This window comes from Phyllobates terribilis, unplaced genomic scaffold, assembly GCF_046119375.1.
Source record: "Phyllobates terribilis strain yellow unplaced genomic scaffold, ASM4611937v1 Scaffold_82__1_contigs__length_6685932, whole genome shotgun sequence".
NCBI classification, from domain to species: Eukaryota; Metazoa; Chordata; class Amphibia; order Anura; family Dendrobatidae; genus Phyllobates; species Phyllobates terribilis.
In genome coordinates this window covers 4,402,813-4,423,226 of record NW_027362842.1, presented here as the reverse complement: position 1 = coordinate 4,423,226, position 20,414 = coordinate 4,402,813, and the positions used below count along the sequence as shown (strand labels likewise).

Genomic DNA, 20,414 nt, shown 5'->3' with positions numbered 1-20,414 from the left:
AATTGATACCACTTTGGTGGTGTTAGCCCTAATTTAGGGAAATGTATACACTTCTGATTAAGTCTCCATCTCCTGGGTTGGCTGTACTGGAAGAGGTGTTGGTCCTATTTACACTATTTCTACTGTATTGAAATTGATGCCACTTTGCTGGTGTCTGCTACTAATTTTTGGAAATGTGGAGAATCCTGAATGGGTCTCCATCTATTGGGTTTGGCTGTAGTGGAAGAGTTGTCGGTCACCATTATACTAGTTCTACTCTAGTGAAATAAATTCTTTGGTGCAGATATTTTTGTCACAGGGGTACACAAGATATAATTAGTGATGAGCAAGCATGTTTGCTACTGCTCGGTGCTCACCCGAGCATCTCACTGCTCGAGATGCTCGGTGCTCGCCGAGTATTTCCAGGGTTGCTTGGCGGGAGCTCGGGTCTCCTCCCTGCATATTTGGCGTTCTTTAGAGAGCCAATCAACATGCAGGGATTGTCTGCCACACACTGTAGTGACGCAGCCATGTTGGTTCTGGCATTACAGTGATAAGCTGGCCGCACAGCGTCATCAGACATGGCGCCGCCGTGCTTGTCACAGTCTTTTCCGCAATCAGGCAGTGTAGGGAGAGGTGCTGCTGAGCTAGGGAGAGATTTGGTTGTTTATTAGTTAGTGTAGGTATTCTAAAAGATTCTCTACATTTCCATCTCAACAAACAGTCCTTCTAAGGACTAATCCAGCTGCAGAGATATCAGTGTTAGGCAGGCAGGCAGGGTATATAGCAGACTGCAGTGCACATAGCAAGAGGGTTCTGTCTGTTGGTGCTTTTACAGTTCTGTCTGTTGGTGCTTTTACAGATATTTTTAGACATAGGCCCAGGTCTCAGGGGCCAGGAATATTTTTTTTTTATCTTAATCCTGATTATTTGATTAAAAAGCAATCCAGAGTACACTGTTTTTCTGCGCCATTTGCTTGTTGGCACTGCAGAATATAGCCAGGTCCTTTCCATATTACTGCACTAAAAATCCAGCTATTTAAAACCGTGGTTTGTCTGTCACATGGATCACATATAATTGCGCTGAAAATTCTGCCATTTCTGGCCTCCATTAAAATTTTGTTTCACTGTGTCAGCAAAGTTATTGACACCAGTTTGCTGTTAGAAATAGTTACCTACAGGCCAGGTATTTAAAACTGTGGTTTGTCCGTCACACGGATTGCATATAACTTTGCTCCAAATTCAGCCATTTGCAGTGAGCGTGGAAGATATTGTCCTCAATTTAAATTGGGTGAGGCACGTGGCAAGGAACAGGGCAGTGGACATGATGGTGATGGTGCATGCAGAGGACGAGGCCGTGGGCAAGCTGAAATTGTGCCACATCAAACTTCACATCTACATGTAATCTCCTCTTGCCCCGCTTCAAGTGGACCAGGCGAGAGGCCTGAATCTATAAATGGAAATGTAAACAGCTCTTCGTAATGTCTAAGTGTGGGATCAGTTGTCTCCGGGCATGGTGGGAGATAGGAGGATCAGGGTGAGGAATATTCGGTTGAGACTCATAGCTACTGAGACTTGACTGTGTGGAGGGTGATGGTAGTGGTGGTGGCTAAGTGACTGAAAGCATTATCTGCTATCCAACCAATAACTTTTTCACACTGCTCTGTGTTCAATAGTGGTATTCTGCGGTCCCCTATTAATTGGGACAGGAAGGTCGAGCGAGAAGATGTAGGTGTTTGTTATGGCACAATTTCACCTTGCCCATGGAAACGTCCTCGTCCTCTGCATGCACTATCACCATCACGTCCACTTCCCCGTCCCTTACCACGCACCTTGCCCATTTTAGATGGAGGACAATTTTTTCCACGTTCACAGTAAATGGCTGATTTTGGAACACAGTTATATGTGATATGTCTGACAAAGAACCACAGCTTTAAATTGTAGGCCTGTAATTTACTAATATTATTCTACATGGAGACCTAGTGTGAATAGCGTCACCGACACACTGCAACGGAATGAAAATGAAAGAAATATATGATTTTTGAAGTCTTTTCGGTGATATGTCTGAGAGAGAACTACGACTTTAAATTGTAGGCCTGTAATTTACTAATATTATTATACACGGAGACCTAGTGTGAATAACTTCACCAACACACTGCAATGGAATGAAAATGAAAGAAATATATGATTTTAGAAGTCTTTTTGGTGATATGTTTGACAGAGAACCACGGCTTTAAATTGTAGGCCTGTAATTTACTAATACTATCCTACACGGAGACCTAGTGTGGATGGATATAGATATATGTTGTGGAATACCTATACTAACTATGAACAAGCAAATCTCTCCCTGACGCAGCAGCAGCTCTCCCTACTCTGCCTGATTCCGGGGTAGACTGTGTCGAGCATGGTGGCACCCGGTCTTATATACACCTGATGATGCTGTGCGGCCAGCCAATCACTGTAATGCCCACAACTAACATGGCTACGGCATTATAGTGCATGGCAGGCAATCATATGCAGGGAGGGGACCTGAGTTCCTGCCCGAGCAACCCGGAATTACTTGCCAAGCACCGAGCTCGTCGAGTACAGTGATGCTCGAGCGAGTACCAGCAGTGGCGAGCACGTTCGCTCATCACTAGTCTCCATCCATTAGTATAGTTATACTGTAGTGAAATTAATTATTTGGTGCAGATATTGCTCTCCACAAAGTGGTACACAAACATTATAAACTCAAAATTGGTTTTCAATAAACAACCATCAGCTGTCTGTCAAGATTCCTGCATACCTCATTCATTGGAGAGGTTACGGACCAGAGGAGAGATCTTGGGTCCCAGCTCGAAACGTAAACGCCAATCGTCTAGTCAGGGCCTTCCATCACAGGTTTCTTGGGAAACCTGGGGGCCCGTTGACCCCCCATGAAGAGGGGGTACTTTCATGATTCCTGTAATCAGTGTGGAATTGCTATGCTGTCCTATGTAAAGTGGTTCATGCTGTGTTTTGATGGACAGCTTGGCTATCCAATCCTGTGAGTTGCAAGCCGGGCTGTCGGTACCTTGATTGACAGCTCGGCTGTCCCATCTTTGACTGAGATGTGCAGGACCTTCTTCAGGTTTTCAGTGCTCTGGAGATTGCCCAAGCTATTTAACTGAGCTGACTGCCCGTGTTCCCTTCCAGGCGTGGTTTGTGCTTCCTGATGAGTGTTTGTCTCATTCTGTTGTTCTGAGTTCTGATATTCTGCTGCCAGACCCTTTGGACCATATTCTGACTACCCCCTTGCCTTGTCCTTTGGCTTTGTTCTGCTCTCTCTTCGTATTGACCCTGGACTGTGACCTAACTTACGCCTCTGTCTTTTCCCTTGGTATTGACCCCAGAAAGTCTATCTGCCTCACTGTCACTCAGTGAGTTAGTGACTAGCGTCGCACCGCCCTATCAAATGTATCGGCTTCTTCTTTCTCCTCCTCTGTTACCTTGCCAAATATTGTAACGCAGGTCTCCGACCGCAGAACCTATGGTTGTATACTCACTCCAGTCAGGCTGAGTGAGAGTGCGTCAGCTGTAACAGAAGCAGACATGCCTGCTGGGTTTGTTTCACTGATCACACCACAATTTCTCAATCCACTCTGCCTGCACCTCACTCACGGTCTAGCAGTTAGTCTGTTTTATCGTACTCCGCCCTCTCTCAGCACCGCAGCCAGCCCTCAGTCCCGCAGATGTGTTCACGTAAAAGATTGTTTACTTCTACACTTGAGAAAGCTTAGAGGTTGAACTCCACCATCTTCAATCTGTAGGCCACGGAAATGGTGGTTTTAGGCCCTAATTTTTAAATGTGAACAGTCCTGATTGTGTCTCCATCTACTGGGTTGGCTGTACTGGAAGAGGTGTCGGTCCTAATTACACTATTTCTACTGTAGTGAAATTGATGCCACTTTGCTGGTGTCTGCCACTAATTTTTGGAAATGTGGGGAATCCTGATTGGGTCTCCATCTCCTAGGTTGGCTGTAGGGGAAGAGGTTTCTGTCTCCATTAAACTACTTGTACTCTGGTGAAATTGATGCCACTTTATTGGTGTTGGGCCATAATTTAGGGTAATGTAAACACTTCTGATTGTGTCTCCATCTACTGCGTTGGCTGTACTGGAAGAGGTGTGGGTCCTAATTACACTATTTCTACTGTAGCGAAATTGATGCCACTTTGCTGGTGTCTGTCACAATTTTTTGGAAATGTGGGGAATCCTAATTGGGTCTCCATTTATTGGGTTGGCTGTAGTGGAAGAGTTGTCGGTCACCATTATACTAGTTCTACTCTAGTGAAATTAATGTTTTGGTGCAGATATTTTTGTTACAAGAGTACACAAGATATAATCAAAATAGATTTTCTTAGACCTGTGGTCTATAAAGCAGGCTATATCTCATCTTTAATTCTTTGGTGCTGATATTGTTCTCCATGCAGGTGTACACATTAGTAATGAGAACACAAAATGTGCTCAACTTAGTGGTTCACAGGTTTCTCAAAACCTACCCAGATCTGCCAGAGCTGCTTGTGAAAGTACAACGCGTGTGTTCCCATTTCAGAAAGTCAGCTATAGTTTCTGCCACCCTGGAAGTGTTTCAGTGGTGTTTTCAGCTTCCATCTCAATGGCTGTTGTACGATGTCACCACATATTGTAAATCATTGTTGCAGATGTTGGGAAGGATTTGTGAACAGCGAGGGCGGTTGTTGAGTACCAGCTTCAACACGCCGATCGGCATTCAGGTCAGCCTCTGAACATAACAGCTGATGAGTGGGCATGGATGTCTGACATCTGTGCCATCCTCCAAAACTTTGAGGACTCCACCAAGATGGTGAGCGGTGATGACGCCATAATTAGCATCACCATCCTGCTTCTCTGTCTACTGAAGCGCTCGGTGCTTACAATTAAAGAGGAGGCATTGCAGCGGAGCAAGGAACTATACAGCCCAGCCTCATCTCATCTCAATGTGGATGGGGTGATAATGAGGAGGAGGATGAGGAGGAGAACATGGACAGTCATCCTCTTGGTGAGAACAGGGAACTCTGGGCTGTCTTGGAAGACTTGATACCCCTCTTCAATCTGTGGGAAAGCTGTATGAGTTTCGCTTAATGACCTTCAGTGGCTTAAAACATGGCTTTGCTTATGCACATTATTTCTCAAAATGCATTGCCGATTAGGCCATTGTCCTACTCTGTAGTGATTAAATTCAAGGCGTAAAGAAAGATCTTTGTCTGTGACTAAGGAACACCGAGAAGTGTGAGCTGATGTTGGACGGGCTGCCATTGCTTATGCAACAAGCTGCATTAGAGGACTTCCTGGGAGAAATGACAGCAGGAGTAGATACGGTTTCCCTCTATGACAGTCATATCACCAAGACAAAGAATATGGCTGTGGTGAAATACAACTCTCACCGAGAAGCAGTGTCAGACTGAAGAACATTGGGCCTACCAGAGGATTTTATTCTGAGGGAACAACCTTTCTCTCCCACTAAAGAGCCCCATAGCAGCTGCAAGGTTTGTGCTATGAACTCTCCTGATGGAGAAGCCAGGGCCCACCGGAGGATTCTCTGGTTCTCTGGTGGGCCCATCCAACCCTGCCGCGAAGCAGCCCTGGCTAAGAAAAGTGTGTGGGAAGGTTCATGGACTCTCTATGGCTGTTTTTTTTACTGTGGACTGGCTCCAGCAATCCATAAGATTGCCATCTATAAGGTCCCTTCACTGGCTCACAATTGTCCAGCGTATCCAGTTCAAACTACTAACACTGACGTACAAAGCCATCCATAACCTTTCTTCTCTGTACATCTCTGAACTAATCTCCCGATATATTCCCTTATGTAATCTCCGGTCCTCTTAACACCTCCTTCTCTCCACACTTATTTGTTCCTCACCCGATTGCCTACAATACTTCTACTAAATATCCCCCACCCTCTGGAATTATGTGCCTCAACACATTAGCCACCACATTCAGATCCTTCAGCCACAACCTGAAAACCCATCTCTTCAAGACAGCCTACAGTCTGTCATTGCCCCGCTGCCACCTCAACACCACCAGAGCTAATGCAACCCCACAACCTACTGTCTCCTTCCCCACCATCATGTAGAATGTAAGCCCGCAAGTGCAGGGTCTATTTTAATTTATACTAAAGATCCTGCTCATTTTTATAGTTTTATATGAGCACGCAAAGACCATGGATCCATCAGCAGCAGCGCATCCAGGCCGGGATAGTGGCGGAGAAATTGCTGCACTATCAGATTGAGGATGAAAGCCATGCAAGGTATGTGTATGAGGTTGCCCCGGTGTAGGGACGCCACCAGGTTTGCACTGTCATCGCACACGGTCTTCTCTTGCTCCAGGTTCAGTGGAGACAGCCATTGCTCAAACTCGGCCTGGAGAGCTGTCCACAACTCTTCAGCTGTATGACTGCGATCTGCAAGGCATATTAATTTTAATACTGCCTGATTTCTGTGCAGTACGGAAGTGGAGGGATTCTCTCTGCACAGTGGGAACATGTGTTTCATTAAGGCAGAAGTTGAGGGTGCAGGTGGACGTCATAGAGGAGGTGAAGGATGCAGAAGCACTGGAGGAAGTGTTAGATACAGAGATTTGTCCCATAAGCCTTGGGGATTCCAACACTTACTGTCTAGTGACAACTTGGTGTCTAGTGGTTTAGTTCTCCATCCCCTGGTGTGTAGTGGTTTAGTTCTCCAACCCTAGCTGTTTGGTAGGTTCGTTTTCCAACCCCTGTTGTCTTATTAGTTTACTTCTCCAACCCTTGTTTTCTTTTACTTTACTTCTCCATGTCCTGGTGTGTATTTGTTTCATTCTCCAACCTTAGCTGTTTAGTAGTTTAGTTATCTAACTCCTGTTGCATATTAGTTTAGTTCTCCATGTTCTGGTGTGTATTTATTTCTTTCTCCAACCCATCTATGCCCACCCCCAGGGGGTTAACGTCTGGTGACGAGGGTTTGGATTCTTCTCGGACCCTACCTCTTCCAGGCCCGGATCAACTGAAAAAAAATTTGGGCATCGCTACACATGCTTTCCCCCTCTTGAGTCTGTGAAGCTTTGGATCAGACCTCGGATGCCCCGGAATAGAATGTGTGAACAGCTCTGCAGACTTGCCCATCTGTGCTTCCCCACAGTCAGTTGGCTGTTTGGAGAGTTGTGACGTGGGTGAAGACAAGGGTAATTGGGGTGCCACCTTTGAATACTGTACTGTGTGTGATATTAAGGTGGAAGATGAGTTGCAGAGGCCACTTGATGCAGGGCTTGTCATCTATTGGAGCACATGTTCTTTCTGCCCCCCATTTACAAGGTATACCGCTGTGTGACTGCCAAAGAAAGAGAGTGAAGTCCAGTAACAGAAGTTTTCAAAATGCTGCACAATTGCTCACTGCAGCAAAACAGACCTACTTCTCATCTCTCATATCATACGTGTCTCACAACCCTAAACAGCTATTCAGTACTTTCAAGTCCCTCCTCTGTCCACCAGCTCCTCCTCCCTCTCCTCTCCTTTCATGTCAGCTGAAGACTTAGCCTCATTCTTCCAGCAGAAGATTGACAACATAGGGAAAAGATTTTGCTTAAAGTCCCAACAGCCCCTTCTCATAACGACTCAACTCTCCTCTTCCAAAACCGCCATCACGGAAGATCATCTTTACTCTCTAAATCACAGCTAAACACCTGTGAACTTGACCCAATACCATCCCACTTCACTCCAAACTATACCAAAGTCTTCATCCCAAGACTAACCCTCCTCTTCAACCTGTCACTAACAGCTGGCATCTTCCCTTCATGATTCAAACATACCTCGATCTCACACATCCTATGTTTTACTATCGCCCCATCTCACTTCTCCCCTATGCCTCCAAACTACTGGACTAACACGTCTATTTTGAACTGTCCTCCCACCTCTCCTCCTGCTCCCTCTTTGATCACTTGCAATCTGGCTTCTGACATCATCATTCCACTGAAATTGCCCTGACTAATGTCACTAATGATCTACCAACTGCCAAATCCAAGCAAGATTACTCTGTCCTCCTAGACCTGTCATCTGCCTTTGATACAGTAGGCCATACCCTCTTACTACAGACTCTCATCTGTTGGCATCACAGACTTGGCACTGTCTTGCATCCTTTCATACTTAATTGACAGGACATTCAGTGTCTCCCACTCACACACCACCTCCTCATCTCACCCCCTATGTGTCCGTGTCCCCCAATGTTCAGTTCTAGGACCCAGGCTCTTCTCCATCTACACCTTCAGCCTGGGACAGCTCATAGTCTCACAGCTTTCAGTATCAGCTCTATGCTGATGACACACAGATCTACCTCTCTGGACCTGATATCACCTCCTTATTAACCAGAATCCCACAATGTGTGTCCTGTATTTCATCTTTCTTCTCTGCTAGATTTGTAAAAATTAACATGGATAAAACAGAATGCAACATCTTTCCACCATCTCATTCATGCCCCCTCAACTGACCTATCCATCAAAGTGAATGGCTGTCCACTCTCCCCAGTCCTGCAAACTGATCTGTCCTTCAAATGTCAGATCCACGCCCTTTCCACTTGCTGCTGACTCCAAAGTATCTCGGGGATCCACACATTCCTCAACCATGAATCTAGAAAAACACCAGTGCACGCCCTCATCATCTCCTGCTTCGACTACTGCAAGCTTCTGCTCTGTGGCCTCCCTTCTACCACTCTCACACCCCTCCAACCTTTCCTAAACATTGCTGGCTGATTAATCCACCTGTCATCCCGCTATTCCCAGGCTTTTCCACTCTGTCAATCCCTGCGCTGTGTTATGATCTGCAACAAGTACTAAGGAAAGATAGGGGAAAGCTGTCCCTACAGTAAGACTAAGCTGAATCCCTACGATGTAGCGGGCTGCCTATTCCTAGCTAACAGACCCCCCTTAGTCCTCTGCTAGTCTGAACGAAGACATATAGCATAAGGGGAGGGGTCCCTAAAAGAACTAAGGACTGGGACAAAAAATGGGACACCTCCTAAACAGAGAAGTTGTTGCAGAACACAAAAAGACAAACAGACAAAAAGGTACTAGAGGTCCAAGAAGGACCAAACGAACTGACAGAGAAAGGCACAGAAGCACCTGGCTAGAGAAACAGTCAAACACTGAAGTCCAGCACAGCCAGGAGGGCGGAGCTGGAATATAAAGGCAGGTGGTCACGTGACCGCAAAACACAAGATGGAAAAACAAACAAGAGGGTTCTAACATGCTGGTTCCCTCATTGCCCAGAGACTCCAGTTGAAAAGCTTAACTTTGGCATACCAAGCCATCGAAAAACTGTCTCCTCCCTACATGTGGGACCTAGTCTCCCTGTACTAGTTACCTGCATGCAACCTCCTATCCTTCCAAGATCTCCTTCTCAACCACCCTCTTATCTCTTCTTGTCACAATCGCATACAAGATTTGTCCCATGAATCTCACCTACTGTGTAACGCTGTACCCCAACACTTCAGACTGTCGCCTACCGTGGAAACCTTGAAAAGGTGACAAGCATACTGTAGCATCGGCGTCTCGGCCTCCTGCCAGGCAGAGACGCCGTTCCCCTCATCACCTCGGTCCTGGTCCGGCTTCTTCCAGCTCCCCTGCTGCTGTGGCGTGCACCACGCACAGCTTCCCGGGCACTGTGCTTAGAGCGTGCGCCCCCCCTCTCTTAAAGGGGCCGCGCACGCTGTCCTAAAGAGTCCCCGGCCAATGGCCGGAGGACTTCTCCTTTATAAGGCACCTCCTCCAAAATGCAGATGCCTGTGCAAGGTTGTTGTTCCGTGTGCTAACACTTGCTTCAGCCCTCAGGTCCCGCTGCCTGTCAGTCCTGTCCGCCAGTCTGTCTTACAGTCCAGCCTGCCTGTCTGTCTAATAGTTCTGCCCGCCAGTCTGCCAGTTACCTGCCATGCCTGCCAGCTTGCCTACCCAGAGCACCTGCCAAGTAACATGTCGTGCCCGCCAGCTTGCCTACCTGTAGCACCCGGCAGTTACCTGCCGTGCCTGCCAGCCTGCCAACCCGGAGCACCTGCCAAGTAACCTGTCGTGTTCCCCAGCTTGCCTACACGGAGCACCTGCCAAGTAACCTGTCGTGTCCGCCAGCTTGCCTACCCGGAGCGCCTGTCTGGCTATCAGCTGTACCTGCCTGCTTATCTACCTGGACCACCCGCCAGCCTGCCTGCCATGCTCATCCTCTGTACTGGTCAGTTCCTGTCATCTGACCCAATTGGAGTCGCCTGCTCTCAAACAAGGTCGGCCCAAGAGTGGCACCTGGGTCACCTGCCTGGTCCCTCCCTGGTTCACGGAGTTGACTAAGGCGCCGTGTGACCTGGGTCAGCCCAAGTAGGCACTTAGTTATGCCGCTCTGGTCCCTCCTTGCACCAAAGCACAGAGGATCCACCACCCGGACCCTTAACACATACAATCTGCGGTAACCCTCGCTCCAGCATACCGCTGCACGACTAGCTGTACCCTGACCTATTGTATTCTCACCCATCCCTTGTAGATTGTTTGTGTGCCCTCGTAGGCAGGGTCCTTTCTCTTCTTGTACCAGTGGGTGACGCCTTTTCACATGTAATGCGCCACAGAATAAATGTAGCTGTAATAGTAATAATAATTATAGTACTTGTACTGTAGGTCAATTCATGGCACTTTCCTGGTGCCTACCCCTAATTTGATGTGTTTTTCCAGCTTTTGGGCCTGTTTGAAGGTGTTGTATATGCTTTTATTTGTCCCCCCAGTGAATCTTATGGCGTTCGGAAATGTTCGACAAACATTCGACAAATAAATTCGGAAAATGTCTAAATATTTGGCGAACAATTCCGAACCGAACATTAAAATGTTGGCTCATCTCTACTGAAGACCAACCATTGTTTCTAGAGTGCCAATGTTCTCCCACCTGTGCCAGTGTTAGGGCTAGAAAAAAGTAGCTGAAGCAGCAATAGGAGTGACTTAAATATACACTGCTCAAAAAAATAAAGCGAACACTTAAACAACAGAATATAACTCCAAGTAAATCAAACTTCTGTGACATCAAACTGTCCACCTAGGAAGCAACACTGATTGACAACCAATTTCACATGCTGTTGTGCAAATGGAATAGACAATAGATGGAAATTATTGGCAATTATCAAGACACCCTCAATAAAGGAGTGGTTCTGCAGGTGGGAACCACAGATCGCTCTCCACGGCGTCTCCAGACTCTGTCACGTCTGTCACATGTGCTCAGTGTGAACCTGCTTTTATCTGTGAAGAGCACAGGGCACCAGTGGCGACTTTGCCAATCCTGGTGTTCCGTTGCAAATGCCAAGTGTCCTGCACTTGTTGGTCTGTGAGCACAACCCCCATCTGTGGATGTCGAGCCCTCATACCACCCTCATGGAGTCGGTTTCTAACCGTTTGTGCAGACACATGCACATTTGTGGCCTGCTGGTGGTCATTTTGCAGGACTCTGGCAGTGCTCCTCCTGTTCTTCCTTGCACAAAGGCGGAGGTAGCGGTCCTGCTGCTGGGTTGTTGCCCTCCTACGGCCCCCTCCAGGTCTCCTGGTGTACTGGCCTGTCTCCTGGTAGCGCCTCCAGCCTCTGGACACTACGCTGACAGACACAACAAACCTTCTTACCACAGCTCGCATTGATGTGCCATTCTGGATGAGCTGCACTACCTGAGCAACTTCTATGGGTTGTAGAGTCCGTCTCATGCTACCATGAGTGTGAAAGCACAAGCAACATTCAAAAGTGACCAAAACATCAATAATCTATTGTCTATTCCATTTGCACAACAGCAGATTGTCAATCAGTGTTGCTTCCTAAGTGGACAGTTTGATTTCACAAAAGTTTGATTTACTTGGAGTTATATTCTGTTGTTTAAGTGTTCATTTTTTTGAGCAGTGTATTTTATTACACAATAGTTGGAAAATTGTGAAAAAATCTATACATTTAGTTTCCCACATGATTGAGATGGTTAAAAACCTGAGAAAATTGTTGAATTGCTATTATTTTCTGTCTCATTATACGTCCCCAAAATAGTATTCTTTCATTGCCTTGTTTATGTATGCCCACCATAAATGTCTTGCATAAAACAAGCATTCTTATTTCTATTTTGAGTAAAAAATTAAACAGTTATGAGTCTTGGAACTCAGTAGTAAAAAAAAAATGCAAAATTGCTGTGTCCTCAAGACCCAAAGTAACTGCGTCTTTAAGGCTATGTGCCCATGATGCAGAAATGCTGCATATTTTTTCCGCTTCTCCCTGGCAGGAAAAACACATGCTGATTTTACATGCATTTTTCTCGCCAGGTAGAAGAGTTTGTCAAGCGTTTTTGCATGCATTTCTGCATGCGGGTTACCAAGCGCTTTTCCAAACGATTTTAGCATCACTTGGAAAAGTGCTTGACAACTTGGTCACACAATATAAATCCATGCAACCGGCATGGATTTATATAGTGTGACCAAGTAATAGTTAAAAAAAAAAGAATAAGAATGGTGAAAAATAAAAAATAAAGATTATACTTACCTTCCGATGGCCCCCGGTCTCCTTCTCCGATGCGTCTGGTCTCCCCGGTGTCTTGCAGTTGTGTAAAAGGACATGCCAAGACGTAATTGAGTCATGTGACAGGTCACGCGACCGCCGACGTCAGTGGTCGCGTGACCTGTCACATGACTAAATGACATCATGTCAGGTCGTCACACCACCGCAAGCTGTACAAGAGACCGGGCGCATCGTTGAGGAGGCCGGGGGACATCGGAAGGTAAGTATAACCTTTATTTTTCATTTTAAATTCTTTTTTTACAGGTACCATGGTACCCGGGTCTGAATGAGAGTCTCCTCTTCTCAAGGCCCGGGTACCATCCGCACATTGAATTGCTTCATATCCGCGTGTGCACATGTAATGATGCGGATATCAAGCGTTTCAATGCAAGTCAATGGCGGCAATTACACTGCGTGTCCGCAAAATTAATGGACAAGCTGCACATTTTACCGCAATGATAATCCGCAGCGGAAATTTCCGCAGAATGTGCACAACACATGCGGATTATCATTGCGAAACATGGGACACGTATTACCAAGCATTTTTTAAGCGTTTTCGCTGCGGAAATTACGCGGCAAAAAACGCTTGAAAAACGCATAGTGGGCACGCAGCCTAAATGTAGTTACTATTTGTCTTATTTTTATCTGTTCTGCTGTGCTGAAATCTCAAGCGTTTTAATGGAATTGATGATTTAAGTGAAATATTTTTTTATTTTTTTAGATAAAAAGTTTTCTCAGAAAATTCAAATTCTACGATCAGTACAATGAATTCTTTAGCTTCAATGAGAAAGGAGAATTTCCTGAAAATCTAGAGATTGTGAACTGGGTAAGAAGAGAATACAAACAAGACAATCATACAATGTATATTCCCTATAGGACGTATGTGGGCAGCTTTAATCCATCGCTACAAGAAGATGAACAGCTGACGATATCTCCAGAGATGATAACATGGCGACATGGAAAGGTGAGAAGAAAGCTCCAAGTTTTTGCAAATATGAGAGTTAGTTACATTGAACAATTATTTAAAGGGATACAAAACTCAGAAATGAACGATAGAAATAAACAGGAGATGAATCTGCCCTCACTTTAATCAGCCTCAGAAATGTGACAAATTATTTCCTGTTGATCTCTTCCATTTTGCTGGGTAACATCTGGCAGCGGTGGCTTAGTATCCAGTATAATACAGAGCGGAGGGGACGATGCAGCCAGATTCCTAAAAGAGGTGGGGGCAAGGCTGTTCCCCTGAGACACATAAAAAAAGATATATTTCTCTGTTTTAATTGAATTTAAAGTAAATGGAAAAATGAAAAAAAGTACTGGAGTCATTGTGCATTTAGATCTTAATTGTATATCTACAAGGTAACTGCAATGTTACAGTGACTATAGCAGTGTTGCAATGCACTATAATCATTGTTGAAAAATGTTAAAATGCCAAAGAAAGCATAAAATACTGGAGATGAGAATTGTCTGGGTCACTAACATGTTTTATATAGGGATCTCTTTTATATGAGGGGTATTCAAATACAGATTGTTATTTTCCTGGACCAACTAGGTACTTTGTAGACTTGTTGCACAACCAGTGTAGGTAAGCTTTTCCAATCCCTTTTTCACATACATGTCTTGTAATCACTCTATCAGTCTCCATTTTTTATTTTACTGTACATCTGACCCCAGTAATACGTCCCCTTTTATATAGAAGTATAAGCTTGCTGTCTAAAGTTTGGCTGTTACCGTAACTTTCATAAAATTACATATCAAGCTCTCCATTATTTCTTCACCTGGACGCGGTCGCTGGCATCTCATTGTTGTTGGATTTTCTAGCTAGATGCAAATCTACCAGATGTTTTACTCACATCTGAATATTTGTTTTTTGTTTTGTTTGGGGTGTAAATCAATAATGATGTTTCTATGAGAAATACTTAGCTTTGTATTGATCTTATTATCGAGGTTATTTGCATTTATGGCTTTTTTTGATGTCACACTGCTCTCCAAATTCCTTTCAAACCGACTTGTTTGGAAGTAACAATTTGCTAAATATATTTATTTTCTTAGACTCCTACAGGTTTGTGTTCTGAAGTTTGTTTTCCAGGAACTCGACGATCTCCAAAAGAAACCTACCACACATGCTGCTATAATTGTATTCCTTGTTCAGAAGGATATATATCCAATATATCTGGTAAATATCTCCTTCTACACATAACAAATGTACAATATGAATGGAATCAATTTATTTTAGGAGCTGGAGAAACTTGGACAAATGCAGTGTTTGTTCATCCACTTGTCAGATGAGGTTAATGGTGGATATATGTAAAGTTAAAGGAGTTGTCTTCTACTAAGAAAAGTATTCAGAAGAGACGTTTAAAGTTGGACACGATTAACTTGTACAAGTACAGGACTGTGCAAAAATTTTTAGAAAGGTTTGGAAAAATGCTGCAAAGTAAGAAGGCATTAAAATAGAAGTGTTAATTGTTTATTATTAGTGTTGAGCGATACCTTCCGATATCGGGAAATATCGGATCGGATTGGATCGGACCGATACCGAAAAAGTATCGGATATCGCCGATTCCGATACCGGAAACCAATGCAAGTCAATGGGACATAAATATCGGAATTAAAATAAACCCTTTCTTTCCTTGTAGGTTATTTCTACATGAAGGAAAACAACTAAGAATAATGTAGAATGTATTGGGGGAGGTGGGGGAGACAATAAAGGCATAGAGGTTTAGCCCAGTCAAATGGAATAGCAGGAATTAATATTTTTTTATTATGTTCTGAGTTACGGAAATATTAACTATGTTAAGTATTTTTATATTTTGTCAGATATTTATGTTTCACTACTTCCATGCTCTTCACCTTCTTTTTTACTTCTCCCACACTTTCTCCTTCATCATCCTCAGCATCTTTTTCATCCACTTCTTCTTCACCTTCTTCTTCTTCACCTTCTTCGTATTATTCTTTTTTTTACATTCTTCATATTCTACTTCTTCATCTTCTTCATATTCTTCTTCTTCATCATATTCTTATTTGTGACAGGCATTCCTGTAGTTGTTATCTATAAAAGGTTGGACATTACACCTTTCGTTCTGCCCGTCACAAAAGATTTACAACAGGATTTGTCCGCGTTCAGTTTGGCCTGCAGCAGCAGGTCTTTTCCAGGGGCACCACGAGGAGGAACGGACTCACCCCCATACACTGCTTAGTCATCTTCTGCTTATAATTTAGATATTATCTTTTGCTCTGATTTTTAGTCTTATGCTTAATGTTCTTCCGCTTTTTGTTCTGCAGCTTCTTGTATTTCTGCTTCTTGGTTTTCTGTCTCTTGTTTTTCTGTATCTGGGTGCTTGTCTTCTCTTCTTTGTCTTCTTGGTCAACTTCTTCAGGGTCATCTTCTTGGTCTTCTTCGGGGTGGTCTTCAGGGTCGTCGTCTTCGGGGGTCCTCGTCTTCGGGGTCCTCGTCTTCTTCGGGTTGGTCTTCTGGGTCCTCGTCTTCGGGGTCCTCGTCTTCTTCGGGGTGGTCTTCAGGGTCCTCGTCTTCTTCGGGGTGGTCTTCAGGGTCCTCGTCTTCAGGGTCATTGTCTTCGGGGTCCTCGTCTTCTTAGGGTTGGTCTTCAGGGTCCTCGTCTTCAGGGTCCTCGTCAGGGAGATCCAGAGTGATTACCAAGAACCATTTCAAAAAGCTTGAACTTGGAAATGTAGCAGAAGGTACAAGAAAGCTGAGGAACTACCGAGGACCAGCTGACGGTACTGGAACCCGGATGGATAGCAGAAGGTACAAGAGCCAATGGAACTACCGAGGACCAGCTGATGTTACTGGAACTCGGTTACTAAGCAGGAGGTACCTGTGCCAGAAAGCACTACCAAGGACCAGCAGACGTTGGTGGAACTTGGATACCGAGAAGGAGGCACCTAATCCAAAGGCACTGCCGAGAACCAGCTGACGGTACTGGAACCCGGATGGGTAGCAGAAGGTACAAGAGCCAATGGAACTACCGAGGACCAGCTGATGTTACTGGAACCCGGATGGGTAGCAGAAGGTACAAGAGCCAATGGAACTACCGAGGACCAGCTGATGTTACTGGAACTCGGTTACTAAGCAGGAGGTACCTGTGCCAGAAAGCACTACCAAGGACCAGCAGACGTTGGTGGAACTTGGATACCGAGAAGGAGGCACCTAATCCAAAGGCACTGCCGAGAACCAGCTGACGGTACTGGAACCCGGATGGGTAGCAGAAGATACAAGAGCAAATGGAACTACCGAGGACCAGCTGACAGTACTGGAACCCGGATGGGTAGCAGAAGATACAAGAGCAAATGGAACTACCGAGGACCAGCTGACGGTACTGGAACCCGGATGGGTAGCAGAAGGTACAAGAGCCAATGGAACTACCGAGGACCAGCTGATGTTACTGGAACTCGGTTACTAAGCAGGAGGTACCTGTGCCAGAAAGCACTACCAAGGACCAGCAGACGTTGGTGGAACTTGGATACCGAGAAGGAGGCACCTAATCCAAAGGCACTGCCGAGAACCAGCTGACGGTACTGGAACCCGGATGGGTAGCAGAAGGTACCCATGTAAAAAAAAAGTTCAAGGCCGCGAGCCGGCCGCAGTTACCAAAACCCACAGTCCTACAGAGGGTGCTTGTCCTATTGGCACTATGGAACCAGCCTTCATTGCCAGATCCCGCAGCCCACATAGGAGTCACCTAAACTGCAGGCACCATAGAGTCGGCTAACCCGACCGCAACACGACAGGACAACGCATTGGAGGCAAAGTGACGTTGACACTACCCGGAAACAGCTGGCGTGCTGGAACCAGGCTGGGCAGGAGGGAGTACCCGTGCCAAAGACACTGCCGAGAACCAGCTGACGGTACTGGAACCCGGATGGGTAGCAGAAGATACAAGAGCAAATGGAACTACCGAGGACCAGCTGACGGTACTGGAACCCGGATGGGTAGCAGAAGGTACAAGAGCCAATGGAACTACCGAGGACCAGCTGATGTTACTGGAACTCGGTTACTAAGCAGGAGGTACCTGTGCCAGAAAGCACTACCAAGGACCAGCAGACGTTGGTGGAACTTGGATACCGAGAAGGAGGCACCTAATCCAAAGGCACTGCCGAGAACCAGCTGACGGTACTGGAACCCGGATGGGTAGCAGAAGGTACCCATGTAAAAAAAAAGTTCAAGGCCGCGAGCCGGCCGCAGTTACCAAAACCCACAGTCCTACAGAGGGTGCTTGTCCTATTGGCACTATGGAACCAGCCTTCATTGCCAGATCCCGCAGCCCACATAGGAGTCACCTAAACTGCAGGCACCATAGAGTCGGCTAACCCGACCGCAACACGACAGGACAACGCATTGGAGGCAAAGTGACGTTGACACTACCCGGAAACAGCTGGCGTGCTGGAACCAGGCTGGGCAGGAGGGAGTACCCGTGCCAAAGACACTGCCGAGAACCAGCTGACGGTACTGGAACCCGGATGGGTGGCAGAAGGTACAAGAGCCAATGGAACTGCCGAGAACCAGCTGGCGGTGCTGGAGCCCAGGGTAAATACTAAAAACAGAAGAGCCAGAGGTGTATTTGGAGGAGGTTTTAAATCCGTACTACAGTGGATGTGGACAAAGCAGGAGAATTTGCCGGACACACAGCTGGGGATCAGCTGACGTTACTGAATCCCAATAACACTGGAGCAAGCGTTGACTGTGCAGACGGCACTTCTGAGCAGCAACTAGCGGTATTGGAGCCCAGGGTAAATACTAAAAACGGAGGAGCCAGAGGTGTAATTGGAGCAAGTTTTAAATAAGTAGCACAGTGAATATGGACAGAGCAGGAGAAATTGCCGTGAACACAGCAGGGGAACAGCTGACGTTACTGAACCCCAATAACACCGCAGCAAGTGTTGACTGTGCAGACGGCACTTCCGAGCGCCAACTGGCGGTGCTGGAGCCCAGGGATAAGAATGAAAACAGAGGAGCCAGAGGTGTAATTCGAGCAACTTTAAAATGTGTAGTACAGTGGATGTGGACAAAGCAGGAGAAATTGCCGTCCGCACAGCAGGAGAACAGCTGATGTTACTGAACCCCAATAACACGGCAGCAAGTGTTGACTGTGCAGACGGCACTTCCGAGCGCCAACTGGCGGTGCTGGAGCCCAGGGATAAGAATGAAAACAGAGGAGCCAGAGGTGTAATTCGAGCAACTTTAAAATGTGTAGTACAGTGGATTTGGACAAAGCAGGAGAAATTGCCGTCCGCACAGCAGGAGAACAGCTGACGTTACTGAACCCCAATAACACGGCAGCAAGTGTTGACTGTGCAGACGGCACTTCCGTGCGCCAACTGGCGGTGTTGGAGCTCAGGGATAATACTGAAAACAGAGGAGCCAGAGGTGTAATTGGAGCAACTTTAAAATCTGTAGTAGTGAGAATGTGGACAGAGCAGGAGAAATTGCCGTCCGCACAGCAGGGGAACAGCTGACGTTACTGAACCCCAATAACATGGTAGCAAGTGTTGACTGTGCAGACAGCACTTCCGAGCGCCAACTGGCGGTGCTGGAGCCCAGGGATAAGAATGAAAACAGAGGAGCCAGAGGAGTAATTGGAGCAACTTTAAAATGTGTAGTACAGTGGATGTGGACAAATCAGGAGAAATTGCCGTCCGCACAGCAGGAGAACAGCTGACGTTACTGAACCCCAATAACACGGCAGCAAGTGTTGACTGTGCAGACGGCACTTCCGAGCGCCAACTGGCGGTGTTGGAGCTCAGGGATTACAGTTCAGGTGGTAGAAACATGAACAGAACAGGAGACCTGGATACTGTTGCCAACCAATTATTTATTCTGGAAGAGGACTGGCAAATTCATGAGAGATCCAGGCCTTGTTCATTTTGAGAAAAGTAAGCCGGTCAACGTTATCGGAGGATAGTCGCATGCGACGGTCTGTTAGTACACCACCTGCGGCACTAAAGACGCGTTCCGATAATACACTAGCAGCAGGGCAAGCTAGCACCTCCAGTGCATACTGACTAAGCTCTGGCCATGTATCCAGCTTACAGACCCAAAACTTGAAGGGAGAAGAGCCGTCTGGGAGTACACTAAGAGGGCAAGACATGTAGTCTGTCACCATCTGACGGAAACGTTGCCTCCTGCTGACTGGAGCTGTCTGTGATGGTGTAGACATTTGTGGCGGCGGGGACACAAAACTTTGCCACATTTCGGCCATACTGGTCTTGCCTTGTGCTGAGGCGCTGCTTCTGCTCCCTCTTTGTGCAGAGCTTCCTCCACTGCCTCGACGCACTGAGCTGCTTTGTAAAGCACTAGCAGCACTGCTCTCGGTTGGAATGGAGAACATGATGGAATGCACCAGTGCGTCTTGGTACTCCCGCATTTTACGCTCCCGGTTCAATGGTGTTATGAGGCTTTGTAAGTTGTCCCGGTAGCGAGGATCTAGGAGGGTGGACACCCAATAATCAGCCGTGTTGAGAATGTGGGCGATGCGGCGGTCGTTTCTGAGGCACTGCAGCATGAAATCAACCATGTGCTGCAGACTGCCAACTGGCCAAGAAACGCTGTCCCCTGCTTGAGGCGTGATCTCTGCCTGCTCTGCATCACCCCACCCTCGCTCTAGATACTGACTACTAGAGCATTGTGTACCTCCCTCCTCTGGACAGATGTCTTCCTCATCCATTGACTCCTCCTCATCCTCCTCACAAAGTGTCCCCTGCCTAGGCCTTTGTGAGGAACCACGTTGCGCAGACTGTAGAGAAGCAGATGGCATTTGTGACTCCTCATCCTCCACCTCTTCCAAAACCTCGTCCCTTAGTGCTTGCAGTGTTTTTTCAAGCAGGCAGATAAGGGGGATAGTCATGCTGACTAGTGCATCATCTGCA

General features: G+C 46.3%; 1 protein-coding gene across 1 annotated transcript in view; it reads left to right on the top strand.

Moving 5' to 3' along the window:
* The window catches only part of LOC141197274 (vomeronasal type-2 receptor 26-like), a 597,524-nt gene that overhangs the window by 567,069 nt on the left and 10,041 nt on the right, over positions 1-20,414 (top strand). Inside the window, exons 4-7 of the mRNA XM_073662662.1 lie at positions 6,154-6,263; positions 6,460-6,511; positions 13,249-13,491; positions 14,580-14,703. Of these exons, the coding sequence (XP_073518763.1) occupies positions 6,154-6,263; positions 6,460-6,511; positions 13,249-13,491; positions 14,580-14,703 (529 nt within the window). The remainder of the gene's footprint in view (positions 1-6,153; positions 6,264-6,459; positions 6,512-13,248; positions 13,492-14,579; positions 14,704-20,414) is intronic.